Source organism: Oryzias latipes, chromosome 8 (assembly GCF_002234675.1).
Source record: "Oryzias latipes chromosome 8, ASM223467v1".
In the NCBI taxonomy this organism is placed as follows: domain Eukaryota; kingdom Metazoa; phylum Chordata; class Actinopteri; order Beloniformes; family Adrianichthyidae; genus Oryzias; species Oryzias latipes.
In genome coordinates, this window is record NC_019866.2 from 12,967,444 (window position 1) to 12,994,954 (window position 27,511).

Below are 27,511 nucleotides of genomic sequence, written 5' to 3' on the forward strand. Positions count from 1 at the left end.
TGCAGAGAGTGATCACCATAGTGATCTCTTGTGTAATTTGCAGTTCAGTGACCCTAGACACTGCACAGCTGCAGGCTTGAGGGCAAGAGGGAGAAAAAGAAAGAGGGGGATGCAGGTCAATAAGAAGTGTTTGCAGTGATCATTTTTAATAATGTACGGCTCAGTATACATCTCTGAAATAGTTTGTTTAATCTGCTCGTGTGCTCCAGACAGGTGTGTTCTCTTGCTTTATGTTTGTTCAATTACATGTTTCAACAATATATTTTGTTTACACTAAGATTGCACTTTGCGCAATCTCTAACTAGGATTGCTGCAGCTTTAGTGAACAATTCAAAGCAAAGAGACTCTCCCTTCTTCCATGCATGGTTGGAAAAATGTCAAGATTGGGATTTGCAAAGCGGTGGAATTTATTCTGGCATTTTTTAGCGTCTGTTTTCTGTTCATGGAAAAACGTGTTTTTTTTTTAAATAAGATTAGAGGTGACCCAAGGAAGAATGGTTTAAACCCACAGGAAAGATGAAAGATAGAAAGACCTTGCACTGTGGTCAGGTGTCAATGCTCATTAGTCTCCTTCTCTAAAAAAAAAAACACTTCCCACGAAAAGGCAGTGATCAATCATCAATCACATTGTCCTTGAAATCATGTTATCAAAAAGGGTGTTTCTGTCGTAAAACATTTGAAACAGGTCGAGGGATTTAGAAAGATGGGAAGAAGGAAAGCCAGAACAGTTGGGTGCTCTGTTTGGTTGTGTTCTTTTATCGTCCATCTAGCAGGGAATATGACAACTATTTTCCTCAATAAAGCAAATTCAGCTACATACACACACACTGAGACACGCGTGTGCTGGTCAGTGCATAAGGATGCAGCAAAAATTGGCGAAAATTCCCTTGTGTAGACTGTTCAGGTTTAAAAAAAAGCTTTATAAATCAGATGGAACCAACACTTTGAACTTTATTTCTCTCTGTAACATTTAACTAAAGCCCTTTAAACATAGAACTGTATTTTTGTTGCTGTCTTAAAGTGAATTCTAACAAATATATTAATTTTAATTGAAAAAAATTATGCAATTAATAGTTTGTGGAAAAAGACATAAAAATAAACAAATTATAATTTTTGTTTGCCAAAAAGGATTCTGTCTTCTTCTGCTGCTGCACTAACTTTCTGTAGGATTTGGTAGCATCTATGATAGCAGTTCTACTGCAAATTGCAGACATGCTACAAAAAATATTTAAGTATATATTTATTTATATATATTTATATATATATATTTAAGTATATAATTAAATATTTAAGTATATTTAAGTTATTGTTGCTTAGCAGATGTATGTGTATGACAAAGTTTAATAAAACAGCACAATGTTCTAAGCAGCATTGAGAACATTTAGGTGGTGTAGCCCACTATCTAAATAAGGTCTATAGTAAGCTTTAATCAGGCCTGCTGCCCCTTTCAAAACAATTGTAAATGTGACTCACCTGCACTGTTGCCAGAAACATGAAACACATGCGCTCGAAAAAGTTTTTGGTTTTTTTTTCACATTAAGTCCCTGTTCCACCGAATATGGGCGCCATGTCTAATCATGAAGTGAACATCTTATAGGCTAAGAAGGAACAGTAAAAAAAATCCTTCAATATGGTCTTTTAACATGAAATATCTTGAAAGTCAAAGTTGTGACGAAGAGGCGGAGGCGTTTCGATCCACGTGCAACTGTTTGACCACACACAGGGCTCAAAAGGATGGTCAAGGAGCCGATATGTGAATCAGCAAATAAACTGGGCAAGGGCGAGGCAGAGTAAAGTTAAAACAGTCACCAAATCTGGCCCTCCTTGCAAAAACTGTTGACACCCCTGATCTAGACATTATTTTTAGATGATGTAATCCACCATGGCAACAGTATCACATCCATGTTTTAATAGAATAAGTTCCCCAGAATTTTAAAAATGGCAAGCAGAGGTAAAGGGGCTGACTTGGCTTTCTAAGCCCCAACATTTGAGGTCTGCAAAAGCAGCTGCCGCAGCATAAACAGGAACTCTGCCTCACAATTTATACAGCTTAATGATTTGTTGTGCTGTCTTGGCACGTAATATCTCACAACTTTCCTGGAGGTCTTGTAGGGAGTTTGCGTAAGTGCTCATGGCACAGTAGGCGGCACAAAGAGCACGTAGGCAGCATTAGGGAGGGGTTTAATTTAGCTTTTACAGCTGATCTGTGCATTAAGAAGATTGCAAACCCTCTAGTATCATGAAATTTGTACACGTTCATGTCAACATATGTCTGCCTCATTCATACTGGCAAATGGTCTTATTATTATTAAAAAATAATCATTAAACATCTAAGCATCCAACTGTGCACTGCACTGAGTGAGGCCATGCAGCAGCAACTCCAAACTTACTACTTCACTACATCCCTGCCTTGCACCAGCTGCCATCCTCTGCAGCCCAGAAAGCTGCCAATATCACCCATTGCAATTGAGTTTGCTAAAGCTTTGCAGGGAGCCAAGGCTCACCTTGGCTTTTTGCTGAATCAGCACCAATAGAGAAAATGCAGTCAGTTGTGCGCTCATTCTGAACAGCAGTCCAATGTTTCTGCTGACACAACAGATTGCAGTGTGTGTATATGAGTGAGTGTGTGATAAAAGCAAAAAGTCAGGTTTGCCAGATTAAGTCTAAAAGATGTTTGAGAAAATAATGTGATAAAAAAAATACTGCAGAGTCTGGGAATTAATGAAGATGATGAAGAACCTGTGTTTTAATCTATTAAAAAAGCTCAACTCACATGATTGAAAATGAAGTATACCTTACATTTAATGAATTTGACCATAAACATAATCTTGGGAATATTGAATTCTGTTATTTTTCTAATACTGCCAAGCAGGACCCATAATGTGCAAAAGAACTGAATTCAATCTGAGGCTGGAATGACGTTTAAACCCTGGAGTTCTGCAGCTTTGTACTATAGTAATGTCTTTTAAATCAAGGAGAAAAAGGGAAAAAATCAAGTTTTCTCCATCACTCAATAAGGAATCCCTGCTCCTCAAACTTAAAACACCACATGTTATGTTTAACACTATTTGCATGACGAAGTTTTGTCTATATTATCTTGCTGCACTAAAGGGTTTTTCTTTCCCAGTAACATTGTTTTAGCTCAAGTTGCAGGTTTGATGCACGGGGAAAAAATACATTTAGGTTAAAACTGATTTGAAGTTTCTTTACATTTTTGCTAACAATTTATTTGTCTTATTATTCAGAATTTTGTTAAAAGCAGAAATTGTTACGTTTGAATTCAGTTTTTTGTTTTTTCCTACGTTTGCTACATTCACAAGAAAATTATATTTTTTGTTTGTGTTAATTTACACATATTAGCATACTTTAACTGTTTTGTTTTCTTTTTTGTGCCGTTATATTAAACTTTTCTCATGCCACAAAAGATGAATATTAATGCCTTTCATTTTCAAAAATCTTTTTTTTTTTAAATTGTGCAATTTTCCGTACTTTGATAATTTATTCTATGAGTAATCTACAGAGTAATGTTTTATTTTCTTCAATAAGATGAGATAATGTAATTGTTCTGAACTCAGACTTTGAAAATATAAAATTTACCAAAAAATAAAATTAAGATTAGCTCTTGAAGATTTGAATTTTTTGAAATGTTGATGCAGAAATGGTGTTAAATAAAGACTTTAATATAAAAAAAAATAATTAAAAGTAAAGTCTTACGTGAACACATTTTCTTTAAAGCTGGATATAGTGCATCTAAAGCAAAAGAAAAAGCCATTTAACCCAGACTGCTTGTGGCTTAGAGCACTAATTACTTTGTCTGCAGTTGAATTTTAATTATAACTTAGCATTGTGCTTCTGTTAGCATGAATGCTCTCTGTCAGGATTCTTATCTTCCACTCACAGTCACACACTTCTTGGCTGCGGCACAATTGACACTGATCCTCAGCACCTGCTGTTGTGTCAGAACAGAGTCAGAACAGCAGAAAAGCAGAGTTTGATCACAAACCTTATAGGGTTTCTTTATATTGCACATTTGCATATTAAAGTGAGTTTTACACATAAAAATTTGACGTAAAATCCTTCTGTTTTGTTTTGTTTCTAGGTTCTTTACATGGGGTAAAGATTATTTATTTCTCAAACATCTTTTTATGACTCAAGAAATCCATCTTAAAAATTCTCATGAGTCTTCTAACCCAATGGGAATCACAGAAATGATTCTGTACAGGGCTGCTCAACACTGTTACTTTCTTAGAAACTCAACAGTGTCGGGGGGGCTGTGGGGCAGAGTTAGAGTGGTCGGCCTCTGATCAGAGAATCACAGGTTCATTTGCTTGCCGCCTTGTTGCCTTGTCCACCCCTGTGTGGAGGTGTCCTTGGGGAAGACACTGAACTCATGGTGTTCAAAATCATGGGGGTTGCAGGTTGGCAGCAGATCTACCATCATTGTTTGAATGTGTTTGCATCAGTGAATGGCACTGCAGTCAAGGTAGAAAGATGCTATGTACGTATACACCATGCTATACGGCTTGCTAGTAAATATCCTCCAGAGTACCACGAGAAAAAATGTTTTCTAGTAATGTGGCTTTTCTTGGGGTCTGGATGAATTGCTTTAATGCCCAATTTCAAAATGCAGAGGAGGTTCATAAAAAATATTCATACTTAGTGTTAGGAAGCAGATTTTATAGCCCATAGTGCAACAAACACACCTGATCAACACTAGATTTAGGACAGCTGTCTATTTAGAGAAATTAAAAAAAAAAAATTTTAGATTGTTTATTAGACATGTTTCAAATTAACAGACATATATGTTGAGATGTCACAGCACAGGACAGTGGTGTGTGAGAAAACACTCAAATGTCAGCCCCTCCCACCCCCTTCAACAGCCCCCAACAGGCCAGGACAGACAAAAAAAAAGGAGAGAGAAAAAAAAAAAAAGGGAATAAGTAAACCGCTTAGTCATTTAGAAATAGGAAAACATATAAACATAAATAAATAAATAAACACAAAATAATAAAATAAGTGAGGTAACCATGGTAACGGCCTTAACCATTCGTTACGCCAGAGCTCAGTCAGCCTGCGGATTGTGAGGAAATGTCACGGAGTCCATGTATTGTAGAAAAGGGGCCCCAGGTCCCATGAAATGCCCTGAGTGAGCCTTGAAGTGAGTGCCTGAGCTTCTCTAATTTGAGACTAAAAAGCACCTTGGACCCAGCGGACATGCGAAGGGGGACGGGGGAGCTTTCAGTTCCATTTGTTTATATTTAAGATGGTAGCCATAGCATATTTACTTGACAACAAAAAAATAATGACAGCTTTCTGTTTGAAATGACTCCCAAAGACCTTAGATTGAAGATGTAGTGGACGAAGAAATAACAAGTTTTACCCCTCAGTTTATTTACCTTCAATAAAATCTGCTGTTTTAGTGTTTTCCAATAGTCCAAAATCTTGAATTGTAATTTATCACTTAGCTTTCCGAGTACTCCTGCAAATGTTTACACATTTTTCAACTGCTGATACTTTTCTATTTTATCTCTGAATGTTGTTCAGCATTATAGAATGGAGGGTTTGCCCAATTTTGTTTTATTTGTTCAGTTTTTAAATCTTAAATCAGTTTATAGGATTTCTTAAAAACTTCATATTGTGTGATTTAGAGGTCACTATGGGGGGGGGGGGGTCAGAGGGTTAAATATCGAAGTTACTTTAAAGGTTCAAATTTATTATTTCAGAACCACTAATTCTTTATTCTAGGTGCAAAAAAAACTGTTGTCGTCACTAAGAGTAGTTCTATGAGGAAATGGTGTAACTTTTTTTCACTTGCTGATTGTTAGTTTAAAAGCAAACAAAACGGGATGTGTTAAAGCCCCACTCTGATCCTCTTTTAAACTATTTTAAAACTATATTATTTTAAACTAGTTTTGAAACTGGTTTCAAAACCAGTTTTTAGTTTCTTTTAAAATATTTCAAAAGCGTTTCCAGTTATCTTTTAATTATGATTACGCTGCTTTTTTCCAAAAAACCTGTAATTCATAGAAAAATTCTCCTTTGAGTTTGGAAAGGACCATTGGCGCAAAGGAAACCCAGCCCCACTTCCCATCACCCATGTGTTTACTCTGTCTCCCTCTATCTTATTGTAGCTCGTCTCAACCTGAAGCAAACATTACGGGAGCAACAAAAATGGCGAGCCGTACAGCTTAGAGCCAGATGCCAGCTCAGACAAGGAAAATGAAGACGTATATGGATCTATTAGTCAACAAGTGGATGCATCAGAATGGAGCAGAGCAGGGAGCTTGTGCCCGGTCGATTAGAGCCTCTATATATAGCTTTAAGCTTTTTCAAAGAGTATTGTTTGTCTGCTTCTCATTTACAATGATATGAATAAAGAAACACTTAGAAATGCAATTTCCAGTTACATTTTCTTAATATATGTCCTCCATCATCAGAAAAATGCCACAAGAACAAGTTAAAAACTCCCAAAAACAAAATTTTTGTCTGAGTGGGTCTGTAACCCTTGTGCTATCCCAGGCACTTTAACATTGGGAGTGGGGTCATCTAGACCCACTAGACAGTGAGCTGAACCTTTTTTCTTCAATGATTTGTGAACCTCACTGGTGTCCATGGATTACATGAAATCTTTCCACCTTTGTCATGGTAGGGAGAACACCTCAATGTAAGGGTGGGGTCATCTAAGGTAGCACAAGGGTTAAAATCAAAGTTTTGAGTAAGGTTCAAACTATATAAATGCTTAAATGTTTTGAGGAGAAAGAAGAAGGGAAAAAAGACAAGAATTGACAACAGAGCAAATAAAAGTTGTGACAGGTGGAAGTGAAGAGAGTAAGAGCAATTACACCTGAACATCGCAGACAGCAAATTATTCCTCCTTGTGAACCCTCGAGCCTCATCACAGCTCGGTCTCTTTTATAGGCAAAGAGACGTAAATACGCAATTATTCATGGCCACTCTATCCTGAATGAGGATCTCTTCTCCCATCTCATCATCAGAGTGAGATTTCTAAACACAACTATGAAAGCAGCTTTCATTCAGAGGCTGCTTCCAGGTAGACAATGAAACAACCACTCTATGAACCATATATATAGATAATCTCCTAAATTGTTTAATGTAGAGGTCACAAAAAGAAAAAGAAAAAATCAATGCTGCTGGAAATCAAGTTATCAGACGTATTTCCATGTTGACTGTAAAGAAAAAGCTTTTCTATCCACCACCCCATGAGAGGAAAGCATCTCTGGCAGGATTTTTTCCGCCATACTCTCACGTTTCACATGACTTTTAGTGGCTGGATGTTGACTCACAAGTCGAAATCCCAGACAATTCTTGTCCTACTTTCCATTAGCTTAACGCATCTATCCTTGGTTGTGTAGACTGTGTCATTCGGGTCCTACATGGCCCCTCGGCATTCCAGTGGAGAACCATAAGTCGTTGTCAGAGGCGGTATCAGTTTCCCTCTGGCCCGAAAATAGGCACCTAAACATTTAGAAACCTCTGTACTGGAGAACCCTCACTTTAATAGCCGTCATTTTACAAATGTATGGAAAATAACTGGCATGTGACAAGTCTGGTTTGTCAAGGCGGCTCAAAGTCACATTGCAATTGGGCCAAGTGGGTCAGTCATCCATGAGTGATAGATCGAGGGTGTTGACTGATATGTCACACTGGGCCGTGGGAGAAGGTCACCTGACAGGCTTCTGCTTCTGTTGCTGCTGTTGTGCTGTTTAGTTGTGCCGTGATGTGAGGTCTTTGTCACTATGCAGCAAACGCCTTCTAATCCACCAACTTCCTTTCTCTGTGGCACCTGTCCTCATGTGTCATGAAAGTAATCCCAGTATTTTCCCTTCTGCGTTTATTACAAACGGTTGCTCTACATTCATACAGCTCAGTCAGTTGCTGGACCCAAATTATATTTTTATTTGACGACACTTTCGCCTTAATATGTAGAACCGAGCAGTTAAGGACACAATACCACAGGTTACTAACAAAAATATCTTTATTGTCCAGAAAAATGTCAAAAATCTCAAAAGAAAAGCAGCAAACTTACTGATAGTAGAGGACTGGGCTCTTAAAACAAGGTCAACTTAACCTAATTTTGAAATAATTTTGAAAATAATCAGCAAAACCTCAAAATCGAGAAACAAAATCTAAAGATGACAGACCTGGCAACATTTTGGATTTGGATTTGGAAACAGATTATTTCAAGCTATCAAATCAAAGATAAAGCTAAAGAAGACAAACAAAAAAAATATTTATACACAGATATATCCAACTTAGGATATTTATGAGGTGGAGTATGGGAAGGTCATCTCTGATTTTATCATCTAGGGCAAATATAATAAACTTCTTTTAAACACATCCAAAACACATCGGACTGAAAGGACCCATAAGCCTGTCAAAATCAATGACAACACCATGGAGATTGTTCCTACTTTAAATACCTTGGAGTTCACAAGAATAACAAACTTGACTGGGCGGTAAAGGTAAATGCTTCTTTTACAAAAGGTCAAACCAGATTCTTCTTTCTAAGAAGGCTCAAACCATTCAAGGTCTGTAATTTGATGCTAAAAATGTTTTACCAGTCAGTTGTTGCCAGTGCAGGTTTTTTATGCTGTGGTTTGTTGGGGGAACAAAATCAAACCGCTTACAAAAACTGCTGGACAAGTGTGCGTCAGTGGTGGGGGATTGGGTTTTATTTGTGGATGTGCTGGTGGAGGCAAGTTCGAGGAGCATGTTGAAAACCATCCTCGTGAACAAAATGCACCCGCTGCACGTGACCCTGCCCTTCAGAGGAGCAGTCGCAGTGAGAGAATCATCTCACTGCGCTGCATAACAGAGAGGTTCAGAGTGTCTTTTATTCTGGCTGAAATAAGGTTCCATAACAGGCACTGCGGACAGAGGATGTTATTTTAATTTCAATTTAGTAATTTTTAGCATTTTATTTGTTTTTATTGTTGTATTTTATGTTAAGTTTTAACTATTTTATTCATGCATTACGAATTCATTCTATTTATCTTGTTAGTTTAGCAAAATTTATTTTTATGTTTCCTCTCCGAGTGTTGTATGTGTGCTAGCTGGATTTCTCCAGATGGTGATCAATAAAGTAGTTTCTGCTCCTCTGTAGTCATGAAATTGATTAGAAAATACATATACATTCACATACTCTTGTAAAATTGTTACTCTTTATCATATATTGACATGTTAACTCTTATGCATACAGAACACAGACACAATGAGACTAATGAATATTAGGTTTGTCAAAAGGAGTTTATTGTGAGTCATCAGCCCATTTAGGATACCCATGGGTGGGTGGGTGTTGGAGGGGTGGGTTGTATAGAAATAAGCAGACTGTTTCCAAATTCCCTTCCTTCTCCGCAGTGCACTATACAGGGGTTTGTTATTTCGTCAGGGTGTCTGAATATACAATTTTGAAATCCAGTGCCCTAGAAATTTCAAAAGTCACTATAAAAAACTACAGTGCACTGATGCTCACTAGATTAGCGAATGTAGACCACAATTCATTGCATTTGAACAATTTTTCATTTGAAAAGTATACGCAAGATATTTTTTTTAATAAATCATCCAAATTTTTGTTATTAGAACACAATAGTTTTAGTAAAATATGACTCAACCCTGACCCTTAAAATACATGAAAGTAGTGAACATGTCTCCAAATTGCATTAAAACCTAGGTCACTGGATTGTTCCACACCAAATCTTTTAGGGGTTAGGGAGTAGTGAGTGAATTCGAACAAAACCACAGTAACTGACAACTACAAAATATGTCACAACCCACAGTGAAATTCCACTTCCTGTTGTTTCTGACTGAAACTGTATACCCTAATGTTTCCTGATGTTTTAATGGCAAGCCTCCCGGTGTGTTTATCTCTTGCAGTATCAGATCGGTCAGCTGTACATGATCAGCAAACACAGTCATGAGCAGAGTGAACGTGGGGAAGGAGTGGAGGTGGTGCAGAATGAGCCGTACGAAGATCCCGAACACGGCTCAGGCCAGTTTACGGAGAAACGGATCTACCTCAACAAGTGAGTGTGGATCTCTTTCCGTTCCAAGTCCAGTCAAAGAAAAAAAATGTCACCTGAAAGTCCTACTCCCATCATCTTTTGATCTAATGATCTAATATATATATATATATATATATATATATTTGAATATATTTATATGTCTGCAGAGCAGCAGTGGTTCATTAGAAATTCACCCATGAAGTACAAAGGGACCCATGAGGTCCCTTTGTACTTAATTTTCTTTTTATATGTCCTCCATTATGAGAAAAAATGCCACGAGAGCATGTTAAAAACTCCAAAAACACAATTTTCATCAAAACGGGTCTTTAAACAAAATTAACAGTGAAAAGACTTGGCAGGAATGATTTGACTGAGAATCAGTGGTGACAGCCTTCCTTGGGCAGTGTGTGTATGTGTCTGTTGTTTGTTGATATTGAATGTGAATGGATAAAAATGCGGTGAATGATGGTTTGCACGGGCAGTTCCTGTTTGCAGATAGTGGTGAAAAATCCACTCCCAAAAAAGGTCCAGGTGCATGAACGGATGAAATTCTTTTATTTTTTTTGTACACGTTTTATATTGTATCTATTACACAAGAAAAATAACTAAAATGTGTCAACTGTTTTACTGTGAATCTCTTTATATTATAATATATATATATATATATATATATATTTATACTTTTTCTTTTTTTAATGTATAAAAGATGTATGTCTCTCTCAGAAAAGAAGAAGCTTTTAAACAACAACTCACTGCTTTAAAAGTTTTCTTATCTTTTGTTCAAGTTATTGAGAAAACTCTCACTCCTCATTTAATATATAATAATATTCATGGCATTGTTTGTCTACTTTGCATAGCAAAACAATACATTTTTACCTCTGATAATCAGTATTTAAAAGAACAGATAATTTCCTGTAAAAACATTTTTATTTTTACATTTTCATTTCTTTAGAGAAAATGTAAACAGGTTTTATAAGTGATTTAAACAAGTTTTTAAATAAAAAAACATTTGTTCAGCCGTGTCTAAGTTACTTGAGAAATTGTGAAAGGACAGTCCACAAAAGCTCACAGTTTACCTTTGCGTTTTCACAAACATGGTCTAGCACAAAGGAGAGCTCTTCACAGTTGTGAGTAAAAAAAAGACTTTTATGTAGCTCCATACCTTATCCTTGAAAAGCTGAGAAAATTCTATAGAAAGTTCTTGCACTTGACATGTGTGGTTCTACTGTGACTTTCACTTGGTCCTAAAAGAAGATTCAGTTCTTTTCTTCACAGGAATGTTTGTACCTCTCAAGTAGTTGAAGTAATATCTCCAATCTTAACCATTTTTAAGTTACTTTACTAGCTTTGAAGATGTGATTTAAGACACATTACTTCCATTACTATCTCATTTCAGTGCCGTACCGGTACGAAGCTCATTGATACGACTGTTGTTGTGAATTTGGGTGACACAAATAAAATTGAATTGAATTGAAAAGTGCAGTTTGACATTCTTTGTGTGTCTTCTCACTTATAAATCTGTATTGTTGTCACAAAACAGGCAGACAGCTGGCTCCAATTCCAGCAGGTTTTATTGGCACAGCTAAAAGTCCACAAAGCTAAATCAAGGTCAGGCAGGCAGAGGTTAATAATGAGCATGGAAGCATCAGAGAAGAGACGTGAATGGTCAAGATCCAGGCAAGATTCAGGGCAGGTGGCATGCACACGGAGTCAAAGACAAAACAGGGTCAGAAATTAGAAGATCAAGACTGAATGTAACACTCTGTAATGCAGGCAGAGTGGCACAAACAATACTTCGCACTGAGTGAGACTCAGTACAGTGCTTGAGTAGACTGTGATTGATTTGGCGAATGAGAGTCAGGTGTGCAGCACTCAGAAACTGCATGCTGAGATTGCTGGGAGATGCAGTACATCTAGAAGTCCGGAAACGGCTTCCGGCGGTGACTAGAGGGGGAGACAGAGCTCTAACTGCTGACAATTTCTATGCTTTTTTGTAAAAAAAATTCTCCTGAACCCCAATATTTTTTTTCTGTGTGAGACCACAAACAGGCTAGAAAGCAAAGAAAAAGAGATTTTTATCTTCTTGAGAACAGTGGATGGAGAACACAGATGGTGGGGATCACGCTGAATGCAAACTCCAACCCACCTCTGATTCCTTAGGTGAGTCTATAAGAGCTGAGTTGTAGACATCAATAATATGTGGGTCTTAGAGAATGTTAATGCAGAGATTAAGGAGGCAATGTTTTTATATAAGATGTATTAAAATACATTGTTTTACAGGCCTATGATAAATACAAAGGACTCAATCAGTCTTTAAAGACCATCTCTGAAGAAAATTGTGTTCTTAGTGTTTTTAACATTTTTAACACAGGATTTTGGTTAAAAATTGCACAATCTTAATTAAAAGACCACTGGGAACATTTTTATAATAGATCAAGAGGCAATTGGAGTGGGTTTTTAATTTAAGAGATGATCTTTGATACTGTAAAACTGTACAGCTCAGATTATTTTTTAAATATTGCTTGGTATTGATTATTAAATAATTAAGCGATAAATCATAAATGAATGAGTTTATATTAGGGTTTATCTATTTTGAAGGAAAATATTGATAATATATGTGTGTGTAAGCGTGTTCATTTTCCCTCCTGGTGGTGCCTTTCTAAACCAAAATCCTCCATGTGGCTTGCACTAATGAGATACTTCTGTGTAACAAATGACTCCCAAAAAAAAAGAAGAAGAAAGCCTCGACATTACATGATGGGTGAGGTGATGTTTTGTGGTCAGAAGTGACGACTTATAGTCTCTTTGGGAAATGGGAACTGTGATGTCCAACTCCAGAGAAGTACTGTGCTTGGTGTGTGTCTGTGTGTAAGTAAGTGAGTGTTGGGGTTGTCACACTGTGTGGGTGCAGAGAGAGAGATGAGGTTAGCGGCAGTGCTGGATAATTTGAGCAGTCGCTGTTGGACGCCGAGCTTGCTGCTCTCCACCCACAAGCCACCTGTTAATGTGTTATGGCTGCAGTCTGTGCGGGTGTGCGTCTGTAACGCATGTCTCGTCATTAAAGCAGTGCGTGGACTCGTGACCATCATCTGGTGTTTGAGTTGTCCTGTGGTTCTTTCAATTGTCTCACTTACCAACAGAAAACAAATATTTGTTTACAGTTTTCAAAAAAAAAAAAAAGAAAGAAAACACAAAATTCAAAGAAATATCACCTTTTAAGAACACACTGCAGTTTAGGGTACTGATGGATGATTTGGAGGTTTGGATGATGGAGAGAAAGTCAGAGAAAGTCAAATGCAATTTGTAACAGCCCTCGTTAGGATACAGTAATCACTGCCCCCCCACTCCCGTCTTCTACACACATTTTTGTCCAGTCAGAATCTATGTTTATGTCACTGAAAATTTTTACGTGTTTAAGTCAATCTGTCCTTTTAATCCGGGGATTCCTCCATCCGTCGTCTGTTTCCCCTTGGTCCTGTCACGGGAATCCAGGTTACACGCTGGACAGCCTGCCAGTTCATTGCAGGGCCACACACCCTGAGAATCACAATCCCACTTTCACTCCTAAAGTACAATTTTCAGAGCCACCAATCGACCGATGAAGCATGTTTTTGGGCTGTTGGAGAGTGCCCGGATGACTTGCAACCTGCAAAGACAGCCAAGATTCCAACCTGCTGTGAGGCAATGGTGCAAACCACTACACCCCTGTGTGCCCCCTCCATTTTTTTCCTGAATCGTCACCAGTTTTCTCCTCCTAACCATCTTGAAACCCTTTTTTCTTGTGAACGTTTGGTCCTTTGGAGTTTTCTTATCATCTGCCCCCTCATGTCCCTCTCTGTCTCTATCCCAGCTAACCCTGCAGGGTGCAGGCTGTCATCAGTGTAATCAACTTCCCCACAGGCCATTATGGCTGCATTGTACAGCTTCTATTATGGCTCCACTCAGCGGGATGGGTGTGTGTATGTGTGTGTGTGTGTTTTTTTTTTTTTACTGTCTGTTCTAGCTAAGTTTTTCACACTTCTTTCTGTGTATTTCAGCAAGCTGCCAAGCTGGGCCCGAGCAGTGGTCCCTAAAATCTTCTATGTCACGGAGAAAGCCTGGAACTATTACCCGTACACTATCACAGGTAATGCTGTAATCTTACAAGCTATGCAGGGTGCTAGGTACACCATTATTACCCCCATTTTTGAGACTTTTAGCAAAAAAACCAAGTGGAAATATTGGAACGTGCATCTCGTGTTAACAAACTTTAGGCAGTCAATCATTCCCTGCTGCAGTCCACAAAGGTGAGGCTGTTCACCTGCTGGCAGCTACTGTATGAGGGAGGAGGGCAGCAATCACCTGTGCAGCATATAGAGTTAATGAACATTATAGGTTCTTTGTACCTGTTTAGAGCTGTAGTGTACAGGATCATAAAAATAAAGGTACTTGTTCTCAGCACTAAAGAGAATTCAGTTGTGCTGTAAAAGTTGTGAGTTTCCCATAATTCCTTTATAATTTGCTCCCAATGAGTCTTTATGAAACCTCACATTTCATCGAAAGGTATGTATTTGTTTTTTAATTGTGTTTTTCGTTCTACATTTTTGTTTTTATGGTAATTCTTTCAAAGAACTACAAGAGAAAAGAACTACAAATGGACACGGACACATTGTGGTTTTTCAACTTTTAATTGCAGGTCTTCTTACAGCTTTCATGAGCATTAGGTTAGTATCGATAAGACTTCTTGGACTTCTTTGCTTTTGTAGTTCTCATAAAAGGTTTTACAAAAAAACACAAAAAGATTGAACAAAAAACTCTTTTTTTGTTGTTAAACACAATACTCTTCCATGCATTTTATCAGAAAGAAAAGTAATAATAAAATAAGCAGAATCAGGTGATTACAGCTTCCAAAAGGTAACATGAGCCAAATACACTTGTCATTAGTATTTTTCATACATTTCATTATTGAGTAGATGAATTAAGGTTAAAAAAAAGAACACTTCAAACTGCAAATGCATATGTTCAGAAAAATGTGGTGTTTGAAGAAATACATTAAAGAAGACCGGCAGAGTGCTGCCTTTTAGCTTTAAACCCTCAAAATGAATCACTTTTGTCAGCATTTCGCATCCTCACAACCAAAAGAGTAAAAGAATTCCAATTCAATCTGCAATTTTTCACACATAAATAATAGTGCCACCTGTGAAGGTGTCAGAACAAATTTATGGAGCAAAACATGTTTGACTGAAGAATGCTTTTGCCCAGTTGGCCTTCAGTTCTTTTGTTTCACTTTTCTTTTTTTGTCACTGAAACCATGTGGCAGTCTTTTTTAAATAATTTAATTGTTATATATGGAATTTAGACGTTTTGCTATAATTTCTATTGTGATAAAAAAGTATCATAAACAACTACAAGAGAAAGTTTAGTTTTCACACTGAACTGCTTGTTGTGTGTGTATTTTTTTAATTCAAAGTCAAGGTTTTTCATTAGATCATTACAGTTCTAATTGTACCACTTTAAACAGCAAGTAGAGCCTTGATGATGTGACAATAGGGCAGTGGCATCAGATAGTTTGAAAGATTGCTGCACTCTGACTCATCAGAGAATTACAAAGACACTGAACTTCAGAAATGAGCTCTGTATTTGTTCTGACTGATTTGAAATTCAGGGTCCCCCTATCTGACACCACTCTGTTTTGTTTAATAGGTCACTATTTAACCCAAATATTCTCTCAGGGTTTCTGAATCCACCTCATTTGGCTCTTCCATGTATTTAACACTCTAGTGGTGCTTGATGTACAGTGTTTGGTACCCTTTGGATCCTTCTTCCCCATTGGGTAACCATCATTTAATTCAAATTAGAATTTTGCAGTAACAATTCAGTATATGGTAGAGTGATATTATATGAACACAAGCACCATGTCAACAATCTTTTGTGAACTTTTACATCTATTTCCAACTAGATTTTAACTTTGATCATAAAGTGTTAGTTGCATGTGAGCATGTTTTAACAAACTGAGGGAAGTAAAACGACAACAGTATGCACATTAGATATACTTTGAAAAGTCAGCAGGTAGCGATGGACTATGTTGCTTCTGGATGTCTACAGACTTAAGGCAGTGTCTGATGCCATTACTTCCTTTTACGATTTCTTCCCTTTTCCTTCTTGTTTTCTTTTTTTCACAAACCTCTCACCTTCCATTCCTATCCATTACACGCATGTCCTGGGCTGATATGGGCAGAGTACACGGTGAGTACATCCTCTCACACACACACATGCACCTTCCACCTGATCTTAGAGCAGGCAAGAAAGAAGTCTTCTTCCAGAGACATTAAAGGTTTCCCCTTGCAGAAACGTGTATTATAAAATGGAAGCACATACTGTATTTTTTTGTATTTCTTTTTTAGTTACCTGCTTTTTTTTTTACTCCTGGTATCAAAGCACAGCTGTTGAGCATTTTTGGGAGAGATAAGGAGCCTTATTTACCTCAGTGCTTTCTAGAGAGCTCTCAAACCTTCATAGGCTTGCTATTTCAATGGATGCTCGCTACTGTGGCAACAGAGGTGCCAACCCATCAACGGAAAATGCAAATGCCACAGTATCGCAAATTACAGCTGAGACCCTCTTCATGCTCAATTTCATGATGTAACAATAGTTTTAATATGTCATGGTAAACAGCTTGATTAGCTATTTGGTTTGGTTAGCTTTCAAACATTTTAGAGCCTACCTAATAGACTGTATTTTGCAACATGCTTTTAGTTTGACCAATCAACTTTTTGGGGTATTTTTTTATTTATAAAAGGTGTACAAAGCATCCAAATGTTACACTGAAGTGAAAGTAATGTTGTTGTTCTTTTGCATAAAATCAAACAAAAATGAACTAAAAATGAAATAGTTTTTTTCTTCTTTTTTTTAAGCCATGCAGTCAGACTTTCACTAATGAAACCAAAAATCAACAAACGTTACCAAGCTGCTGGAGGAAGTTAAATAAGTTATCAGAAATGAAACAAAGAAATTGGATTATATTTTCACCTTTGTTGTGGAGATAAGCATCTTTATGCGTAGCAATTACAATAATGCCAGAGTTTGTGTGGTGGAATAAAGGGAATAAGGTAAGCTGGATATGCAGTTTTCCAGCATCTGCATTATAGATTTATCCCAACAACAGTTTTTCCACCTTATCTACAGGCCATACTGTGTTTTGGCCCATTCTTTTGAAGAAACACTTTTTGCTTTCTGCACTTCACAACTTTAGTGTTCATTACAACTGCACAGCAACAGAACTAAGCTACTTAGAACTGCAATTCCCAGTTTTCAACCACTGACTGTAAAAGAGAACTGGACTGAGCGAAATTTAGTTCCAATTCAGTCACAAGTTTTTCACAATACTATTGTCGGCATGTTGGAGCCAGAAATCGTCAATAAGTAGTTATTGGTCCAAGTCGGTGTGCATCAACGTTTCTATGACAGCTACTCTCAGAAATCAGAAGTGAGCTTGATTGAAGACCACACTCCTACCACTTGAAAGCAGGCTCAGGAGAATCTGTCAATTAAAGGCTTTGAATGTTCAATGCGAGGCCACATAGGATAGGATAGGATAGGATAGGATAGGATAGGATAGGATTGCATGGGATAGCATAGGGTAGGATAGTATTTTATTGTCATTTGTACATTTAAAACAAATACATTGGAATTTTTCCTCGCCAGTCTCAAGTCAGGGTGAAATACAGAAGGACAACAAAACAACTGAAACTATCAGGCATCATAAATAAAAATGAGGGACAGAATTTAGCAAAAGAGAAGAGTAAAAAATAGGAATTACTTGCAGTGAGACATAATACAGTCATAACTACTCATTATTGCAGTGTCTCAACCGGTTGATAATTCTTCATTGTTCATTGCACTTCATGTCTCGACAAGTTAGCATTAAATAGACTGAAGAAATAAGTCATGTGGAAGGGAGGATTTTTCTTGCTGTGTTGATGACCCTTTGCAGCATCCTCACCGAGGATTTGAAGATTCCGGGCACAGATTCCTGCGTGAGGGACATGTTGAAGGTTTCTGTGTCCACCTCTGCTAGCTGCACCCCGCAGACATTCAGAACTCCTGGTGACACGTGGTCTGGTCCTGTCGCCTTGTGCGTAAAAGTTGTTTGGCTGTCTGGCAGGATGTCATTCTAAAACCAATCAATTTGACTCCCTGCCACAGGCCTGTTGTGTTGTTTTTGCTGTAGAAGCTCTCAAGTTTCTGGATATAGCTCCTCTTGGCAGCCTTGATGGACTTCTGGAGGTCATAGCGAGCGTTTTTACACTCTGTGCCATTTCCCAACTTGAAGGCTGCACATCGTTTCTTGATTTTTTTGCGCACATCTGTGCTTAACCAGGGTTTTTGGTTAGGAAAGATACGAATTGTCCGATAGGGGAAGCAAATGGAGGTGCAACAGTCTATGGCGCTGCTTAATGTATCTGTGTATTCATCAATATTTGCTGAAGCTGCTTTGAATATGCTCATGTCTGTGGCCTTGAAGCATTCTTTCAGTTATTCCACAGCACTGCCAGTTAATGTCATTACAGTCCAAAAATATATATAGATATATCTTGTTCGCCATGAGAGTGGCAAGGATAATGATCAAGAGTGTTAGCCTCCCGCAGCTAGCCAGCCGGCATGGCCTGCATGTCATCCCACCTCATCTTTTGCGCTTGCGTGGCGGCGTGACGGCTTCTGGATTCCAGGAGACAAGCCTGCTGCGGCCTGTCGCTGTAACATCCCAATGTGGGGTTGTAGCTCCGGGTAGGGACTCATTATATTTGTGTCGAATTTCCTCTGTCACTCGTTTGTTCCAACTTTAAGAGAGCTTCCCAGTTGTACTTGATGTGAGCGATCACTGTTCGGATTTTATGAGACAATGACAGAACTAACAACAATAGAAAACAAAACCTGACTCTGAGATTAGTGCGATGTCGCACACGGGAGAGCGTCTTCTTTTCCATACTTTCATTGAGGCATCTGATTGGTCAGTTTATAACTTTCACAACTTGCAATAAAGACAAATATTAGGATAGCAAGAACATGTCATAAAAAAAGTAGAGCAAGAACTGTGACTGAATGATAGCTGTTATTTCTCAATAGAACTCTGTGGGATTTTGTTTTTTTGGGACTAATGTGTACGTCCTATTTGGTACGCCAGAGGGGAGGGGATACTCAGTCCACTTGTCATATATAGTGACTGTTTCCAACAGACAAAGCAACCCGACCTTATGGTTGGTCATCTTTACACGAAATCTGTGTTGAATTCCAACATTGTTGAAAGCTTGAACAATAACGAAGACATGTGTTGTGTCCACTTGTCCTGGTCTTTGTTCCCCCAAAAACCCACAACTGTTTTGTCCATAAACTAATCCTGTTACCAGTGGCACACTTTTGTGTGTTCAATGAAAGAGTTCACCTTGAATGAAGTTATCAGAGAGCAAACCGTATTCAGAGGTAGTGAACTGCAACCATGAGTCGTGACATGACAAAACAACAGATCATTGATCGCTATTCACGAAAGAAAAAAAATCCTGTTTGACTTGCATTTAGAAAAAAAGCTCTGACAGAAACACATTTGGTCCCAGATGCCTGTTGTGTGACATAACAAACACAATAAAGCAGTACACTGGAACAATCACGGTGGTGGGTATTGATTTCTCCTTGTTTAGACTTTTTTTTTTCCTCCAGTGCTCATTCCTGCCCAAGTTTTCCATCCACATAGAGACCAAATATGAGGACAACAAAGGGAGTAATGATAATGTAAGTAGTGTATCTGGTCTGTGACAAATTCTATGATTAAACTTATAAATATGGATTTTTTTTTTTTGTTCTAACAAATGTTTTGTTTCTCTTTTCATTTTCATGCATTAAAAATAGTTTTCCTGTTATGGGTCCAACTCTTCTTTCCCTACATACATCAACCATCATCATGTTAATGCCTTTAAATAAAAAACTACAATTCTTGGGCCATTGCTCTTGAAAGGTTTAAAGAAAACTAGCACTTTTGTGCAACCAACAGGCAGTTTTCACACTCAGCATCATGGGTAAAAATTATATTTGTGGCCTGATGAAGTTGGCCACCTAATTTCTCTTACATTAATCACAGTTCTGGCCTTTGAAATCAATGCTATGAGTGAAACAAAATTAGTCCAAAAAACTAAAACTTTTACTTTTGGTCTGGTATGTAATGGATGAAAGACCCAACTACATGATCTACACGCTTTAAAGAAGTAAGTTACCTATGGAAAGTTCATCACTGGAACTTGAAGCAATATGGGAACATAAAAAGAACACTCCTTCTATGAAACCAAAAGAAATGAATCAAAAAGAAATGAACAGAATCTTTAAGAAAGTTATGTTTTCACTAAAACAACATAAGACATAGCTTAACTTTTTTAATGTTGTTGTTACAAATGTTTTTCTGTGACAATGATCATTTCCCGTATTTAACAAATTACCAAATGTCTGTTATTATTGATCGTTTATTTAGTTAAAAACGTGATAATTCATTGTTAATGATTCTCAGTTCAAATCAAATCAAACTTTATTTATATAGCACTTTTCCTATAAAAGCATAACACAAACAATGTTTGTAGCTAACAGTGAGAATCTGGTGGGATGTTTTTGGTAATGTTTACAGCTCATATTATTTTATAAAAGAAAATCCACCGTTATTAGTATTTTTTTGTCTATAATGTTAATATCTACAAACAAGAGTTTGAAATATGAGTAATGCACCATTAGCTGACTGTCTCCTACCACATCACTTAAAGATGTTCTTAGATTTTTCACATCTTTCATGCCAGTAAAAAGCAGTTTGCCTTGTCTCCAGCTCTTCTTCAAAGCCAGTAAACACTTTGATTGGCAAAATCAAGCAATTCTGACTGTTATGCAACTGTGCTTCATCAATAACTGAGCTGAAAACAGCAATCTGCAGCTCCTCTCAGTGGTTAGTTTTAGTATTTGCACTTGGAGCATTTCAATTTCAAGGACCATGGATGCACTTTTGCCATCTAAGTGGAACAAATGGTAGTGTATGTACATTTAATAAAAGGGTTCACTCTTTGCACTCTCAAGTTAACAATAAACTACTCCAGCGGTTAACCCGCACTCTCAGTTTCATTTGATTTTTTTGTGACCTTTCAATTTATCTGCCTGCCCTTTCATTTGCTACGTCTGTGTGGGAGTTTAGAGTAAGTTTAATCAAGAGTTGGTGACATAGGAGCAGAGAGTCTGCTCCAAAAGGAGCAGGTAATTGTCCTTGCATGAGTCATACAGGAAGAAATCTGTGATCACAAAGTGACTCAAACTCATTCACAACATTGTTGGATCAGAACGGAAGCAGAAGATTGTGTTTCCTTCTGTACTTTTATGCCAGTATTGGTGCAGTTACTGACTTCTTCAAGCTTCTGCATTTTGTATTAATACAGCATTTTTTAGTACACTGCTAGCAGGGTTTTTTTTTGCCACCATTTATAACACCTTTGCTGCCGTGTTAGTCTTATGTTTCTCTGTCCCTCAGATCTTTGGCAGCGAGCCCAAAGAAGAAGAAACAGAGGTATGCTTTGTGGACATCGTCTATGATGAAATCCCTGAGCGCCACTACAAGGAATCGGAGGTACAAGAAGCAAAAAGCTGAATGAAAAAACAAAACAAAAGGGTAAACAAATGGGAAAGAATAGGGGAACCAGAAAAGCGAGTGGTTCTCCATGTGTAAAGTACCAGCGTCTTGTTTATGCTCACCAGCGGGTCATGTAGCTCTGAATGATGAAAGGAGGTAAAGTGCATGTGCACATGTCCCAGACGTGATGGATATCAGCAGAGGGGATGTGCATGGGTGTGTATTGGACCATCTATCAAGGCGTGATGGTCATAAGGAGCTTAGTTATTAATAATCTAAAGGAGTCACGACAGCACTGCTGTGGTATTTTATTATTGACACCTTCATTCTCACACACACACACTGCTTAGCCAGCTTTACGATCCTCTGCTCTCGTATAGATAAGAATAGCTCAGCGATATTAGATGGCCAAAGCAAATACCACTTCACTTATAGACAAAGGCTCTGAAGGTGCTGTATATCATGGCTGTTTCAACTCCTCTACCCTTCAGGGCAGAGATCTGAAAACAGCTGAAGCTAATGTCATAGTTTGGGCAACATTATCATGTAAAAGGCCTGTAAATACCAGCTTTTGATATTTCTCAAGCTTAAAGCATCTGGATGTTGGTTCTGTGTAGGCCTGGTGTATAGAGAACAAGGGTTCGATTTTCAGGGGGGAAGATGGGCTTCATCCAGTGTGTGTACTAGGGCAAGACCTTTCATGCTACTGCCTACCTATGCAGCCACAAGAGGGCCCATATCTGAGTCCCCCTGTGACGGTTCCCAGCCTGAATAAAATACAGGGTTGTGTCAGGACATTCGGTGTAAAAGATATCTGCCAAACCACTTGAGTGAATCAGTGGAAGCTGATTTCATTATGGCGAACCCTGAATGAAAATGCTGAAAGGTGAACAACGATATTTCTCAGGCTTAGTGTTATTCTTATTTCTGATGTTGCTAATATCTACATAAATAAATTGTCTTTTTGTGTAGTTAAACCATCAGTTCCTTTGTCAATCATAACCAAGGCATCAATCAATTCCTGGAAGTCTATAAGATTTGAGCATAAATCTTTACCACCATTGGAGGCAGGGACAAAGCCACAGGGGGGCAAGGGGCAGCTGCTCCCTCAGCAAAAAACTTTGCATTACATTCCCCTCCAATTTTTGAGTCAATATTAGTATCATTATTGACAAAGATTAAGAAATCATCAATACAAACTTTGTTAAGCATTGCAAAAATAATAAAAACAATAACAATTATAAAACGGTTAGAAATATGTATTTTTAATAGTTTCATTTGTAATGGCTTCCACTCTGGTGTTCTGCCTCCCTCCAAAGTCTTCTGCCCCCCTCCCCACATAAAAGAATTCCTAACAAAACTTGCCTGGAGGTCCACTCCATCAGCTCAGTGGCCTTGTAGAATAGTGGCTGACCTGAGACTGGAAGCTTGTAGTTCAAATCCAGGCTGAGTCATACCAAAGACTAAAAATGGGACCTATTGCTTCCCTGTTTGACACCCAGTATTAAAATGGTTGGATTGGGGCGTCAAACCACTAAATGGTTCCTAAGCACGGCTGCCTTTGCAGACTGTGAAACTGACTTCAACGAACCTCAACAACATTCATTCCTTTTTATGTTTCAGATCCAATCCAAACACTCATCCTTTTAGGCTTTCTTACTCCATCCAGGTGGAGGGCGGAAACAAATGTTTTATATGTTTTTCACATTTTACCCTGCACTTCCTGATCATGCCTAGTTATGACTATTTTTGTTTCTTTTATGGGGTATTTGGTAGCTTTTTTTAACTTCACTGTGCTGTGACCTTAATACCTAAAACAGCTACGTAGGGTTAGTTGTTATTTATACATTTGGATATCAGAATTAAAATCAAATCTACCATACACAGGTTGGTACTGTATCTCTGTGCATTTAGGTATGTGGATGTGGCTAAAATGAACCAGTTCAAGCTAAAGTACATTACATTGTACAATTTCTATCACATATACTGTGCACTCACTATGTAAAAAAGTTAGCTAATGCATCTCAAATCGGCTAAGCAGCAGCCTTCTCTAAGTTCTGCATTCGTTGCTGTGATGGAAATTGTTGTATCGCCCCCACACACTGTTGTCACAGAGACAACAGCCAAAGACGACTGGACACCACCCTATAATTAGTCCATGGAGAGCAGTGATTAATGCAAGAGTGGTTTGTGGACTTCGTCACATCACCATGAGTCTTTTAATGAATGCAGGTGTTCCTATTCCGGAGACCTGGAGACAGGTTTAGGTTCATCATTGATGGGAAATGACAACCTTACAATAGACTGTGATTGAAAATTCTAAGCAAAAAACAAGGCTTATACAAGAGGAACATATGGCTTTCTTAACCCAAATGTCTCATCTTTTTAGGATCTTCGTTATTTCAAGTCAAAGAAGACCAACAGAGGTTTTCTGCAGGAAGGATGGATCAGCACTCATGATCCCATCATGTGCTCGTACAAACTGGTCACAGTCAAATTTGAAGTGTGGGGCCTGCAAACACGCGTGGAACAGTTTGTACACAAGGTCAGGATGAGGGAAAACAGCGTAAACCTTTTTTTCATGTGGTCAAACTTTCTGACCCGTGTGGATTACTTCCAGAGCCAGAGGCTGCAATTTTCTGTTGGCGAAACATTCTGTTATGTTATCACGCTCTAGAAAAGTCTTTCCCAGTCACCTCTAACAGCTTTTCCTGGCTGCAGCCTTCAAACTTCATATCTCTGATTTAGCAATCAATTTCTCCCAACACTGTGCAGCATCTGTCTCTGGGTTGTGGTGTCCTGTTCTTTTTTTTTGTTTTGCCTGAGGCTCCCATCCACACATCCACACACCAACACATATAGTCCGGCAGGAAAAAGCCTGGGTCAGTGCTCAGAAGGTAACTTTAATGACTCTTATGTCCAGGGGCAAAAAATAAACATGACGAACTTCAGAGTTTTGTTAATCATTTTCAATTTTACAATTAAGCACAAGTCATATCTCACCTTGAATCTCCTCCTCTGCACTTATTTCTCAGTGATTTTACTCTTTTTGCTTCCTTTTCTTCATTTACTCTGTTTAGGTGATCCGTGATGTCCTGACACTGGGACACCGGCAGGCCTTTGCCTGGGTCGATGAGTGGATTGGTAAGTTATTCAGAAGTGGCATTGAGATGTGTTGATAAATTATGAGCATTTTTAATGATTTGGGGAGTCATAAGTGCACTACTCACAATGAGGAGGGATATTGTTATTTACATTAGTGCTTTTCCTGTTTGGTCTGAGTTTTAATGAAATATGTAAAAGTTCCTTTTGAGATTACTAATAATGAATTAGAGGAAACACCATTTTCATTAGTTTAATAATTATCACCCCCAAAATTAAAACAATAATAAAGAGAGCACCAAAAAAAAAAGACCATGTTATAGACCAGCTATTCCCACCATTTGCTGCAATGGCGGCTTGACATTGGCATCTCAGTTTCATTTTTAGCCTCAGGATGATGTTCTGAGGCAACGCGTTCCTTTCTTCCAAAAGTGCTTACATGTGGTAGGGTGGGGTACAATCATCCAGTCTCTGTTTCAGCAGCTTCCACATGTCCTCTATGGGGTTCAGGTCAGGGGACACTGTTGGCCACACCAAATGAGGCTCTCTCACATCCTGAAGTCCAGCTGCGACAATTCTGGCTCCATGAGGTGGAGCATTATCATCCATGAACAGAAAGTCTGGGGTGTGCTGGTGGAACTGGATGGTGTTGAGGGGTTCTATGGTGTCTCTGAGGTAAGAACTTACAGTGACTGGGCCATCTACAAGAACCAATTTGGTTTTGTGCTGACTGGTGTTGCCTGCTAAGACTGTTTCACCTACTCCACCAAAGCCAACCCTTGTCCTTCTTGCCGAAGGACACAACACTTGACTGAAGGGAAGCAGGGATTGAGACACTGACCCTTCAATCATTGGCTGTCCTGCTCAACTGCCTGAGCTACTGCCGCCCCCTGTACACAAATCAGGGTGTGCCTATCTCCCCAATACAATTGCTCCCCATCCCAAAAATCTGTAAAGTGACACAAACACTGTGTATACAAAATCCACTGAGTTTTTCACAATATCCTTACCTTATTGTGAGATGTGTAATTGTGGTGTTAATTAAGCAATAGAATGTGATAACCTTGGATTTGATAGCAATAACTGTGAACAAGTCATGGTCCTGAACAAGTCTTGCAAACAAAAATAAGAGTAATTGCTCTGTTTCAGTAATTAAGTTGTCTTTCAGTGTTAAAAAAAATGTACTCCATCAGATATGACCATGGAGGAGGTCAGGGAGTACGAGCGCGCCACACAGCAGGCCACCAACCTCAAGATTGGAACATTCCCACCTGCCATCTCCATCTCAGAGACACAGCTGCCGTCCAGCGCTCGAAGCGGACCCAACAGTGCTCCATCAACACCCCTCTCCACTGAAGCCCCCGACTTCCTGTCAGTTCCCAAGGACAGACCCAGGAAGAAATCTGCTCCGGAGACTCTGACGCTTCCGGATACGGGCCGCCGAGATTCCCTATTCAAACTGCCCAGCTTCTTCTCCTGGAACTCCAGTCCACAGCCAGAATGAGAGCAGGGTCGCCCCACCGAGGAAAAAACCCTTCCCGCAAGCCCACAGGAACAGAGGCAGCGTCCTCTCCACTGCAACACGTCCTGGGAGGTTCAAAGATTCAGCCCGTCGATGCCGGAGTCTAACGGCGATCGCAGACTCCTCAATCATCCCTCCTTTGAAACAACAGCCGGCCTTCAATGTGCACCAGTCAGCATGGAGACCATTTTCAACTGAATGTAGCACATTCCTACAAAGCTCCATCCCAGAGTCTCATGTTGTTTTCATCTAAGCTTAAGGTGTCTTGATGGCATTTGGTTGCTTTACAGAACTTGTACAGAAATGAATTCTTTATTTTAAACACCTGAGTCTGGAGCTTCATAACCTGAGGCGGGTAGTTTGTTTATTTTGGTTCATTTTGAAAATATGCTGTTGGGTATTTTGTTTTTTTCATCCAAGTGTACAGTGAAATTTCTTGTATAAACTGTATGAACCTCATTCAAATGATATACGGTCAGTATTTCAAAACGTTGTGTCCAGTGAAGGAGCTGCTATAAAATGTATGTGCATTAACTGATGAGACTCTTTCCTCCATGTTGATTTACAGTGACTTCTCACAGTCATCATGTTGTCGGGTGCTGGCATGATTTTTTAAAAATGTGTAAATATGATGCCTAAGTACGTTTTTCTCCGACTCTCTAGTTTGGTAAAGTGGACTTGTTTTGCTGCCACATTTATTTCAGTTGCGTTACTTTTTCACTCACATTATTGTCATTTTTCTGTTTCAGTATTTATTTGAATATCGTTAAGTATGAAGAGTCTTTGACTTTGTTTTATTTAACTCATAAAAGCCAGTAAATCTGTTCAAATGAGATGTGGAAATGAAAATACATTTTTAAAAAATGGCTCACAATCTCTAACAGTTGAGAGTGTGTGTAAAAAAAAAAAGTACAATCCAGAACTGACTGCAGATCAGCTGTTGTGTATCATAATTTTTGTATATTTGTATGCATCTCGAATAAAAAGCAGTGACCAGATCACATTAGAGCAGTGAGAGTTTTCTATTCCAAGCTGTGAGGTTTTTTATTACTTTTTTTAAAAATACATTTGAAAAATAAACATTTGCACAGCACAAAAATGTAGGTGAAAAACTTCCTTTGCTAATAACTTACTGTACCAGAAATAAAAACAACTTGTCAGGACAAGCAGCAAACATTCAGATATCTTTTAAATATATCTTTCTGTCAAAAACAAAGGGAAAGAAAAACAAATATTCTT

The 27,511-nt window shown here is 38.4% G+C and overlaps 1 protein-coding gene across 3 annotated transcripts in view; it reads left to right on the forward strand.

The window, feature by feature from the left end:
* The window catches only part of LOC101165061 (cytoplasmic phosphatidylinositol transfer protein 1), a 46,075-nt gene extending 18,805 nt beyond the window's left edge, over positions 1-27,270 (forward strand). The window contains exons 2-10 of one of the 3 annotated variants that reach the window (XR_002873691.1): positions 9,895-10,043; positions 14,060-14,148; positions 16,240-16,247; positions 19,716-19,787; positions 21,550-21,645; positions 24,038-24,193; positions 24,729-24,792; positions 25,231-25,425; positions 25,944-26,055. Coding sequence is in view for 1 of the 3 variants with exons in the window: in XM_023957599.1 (XP_023813367.1) it covers positions 9,895-10,043; positions 14,060-14,148; positions 16,240-16,247; positions 19,716-19,787; positions 21,550-21,645; positions 24,038-24,193; positions 24,729-24,792; positions 25,944-26,254 (945 nt within the window). In the remaining 2 variants the exon portion in view is untranslated. Of the gene's footprint in view, positions 1-9,894; positions 10,044-14,059; positions 14,149-16,239; positions 16,248-19,715; positions 19,788-21,549; positions 21,646-24,037; positions 24,194-24,728; positions 24,793-25,230; positions 25,426-25,943 lie in introns of all 3 variants that reach the window. The other 2 variants (XR_002873692.1, XM_023957599.1) reach the window with 2 other exon arrangements.
* The last annotated feature ends 241 nt before the right edge of the window (positions 27,271-27,511 follow it).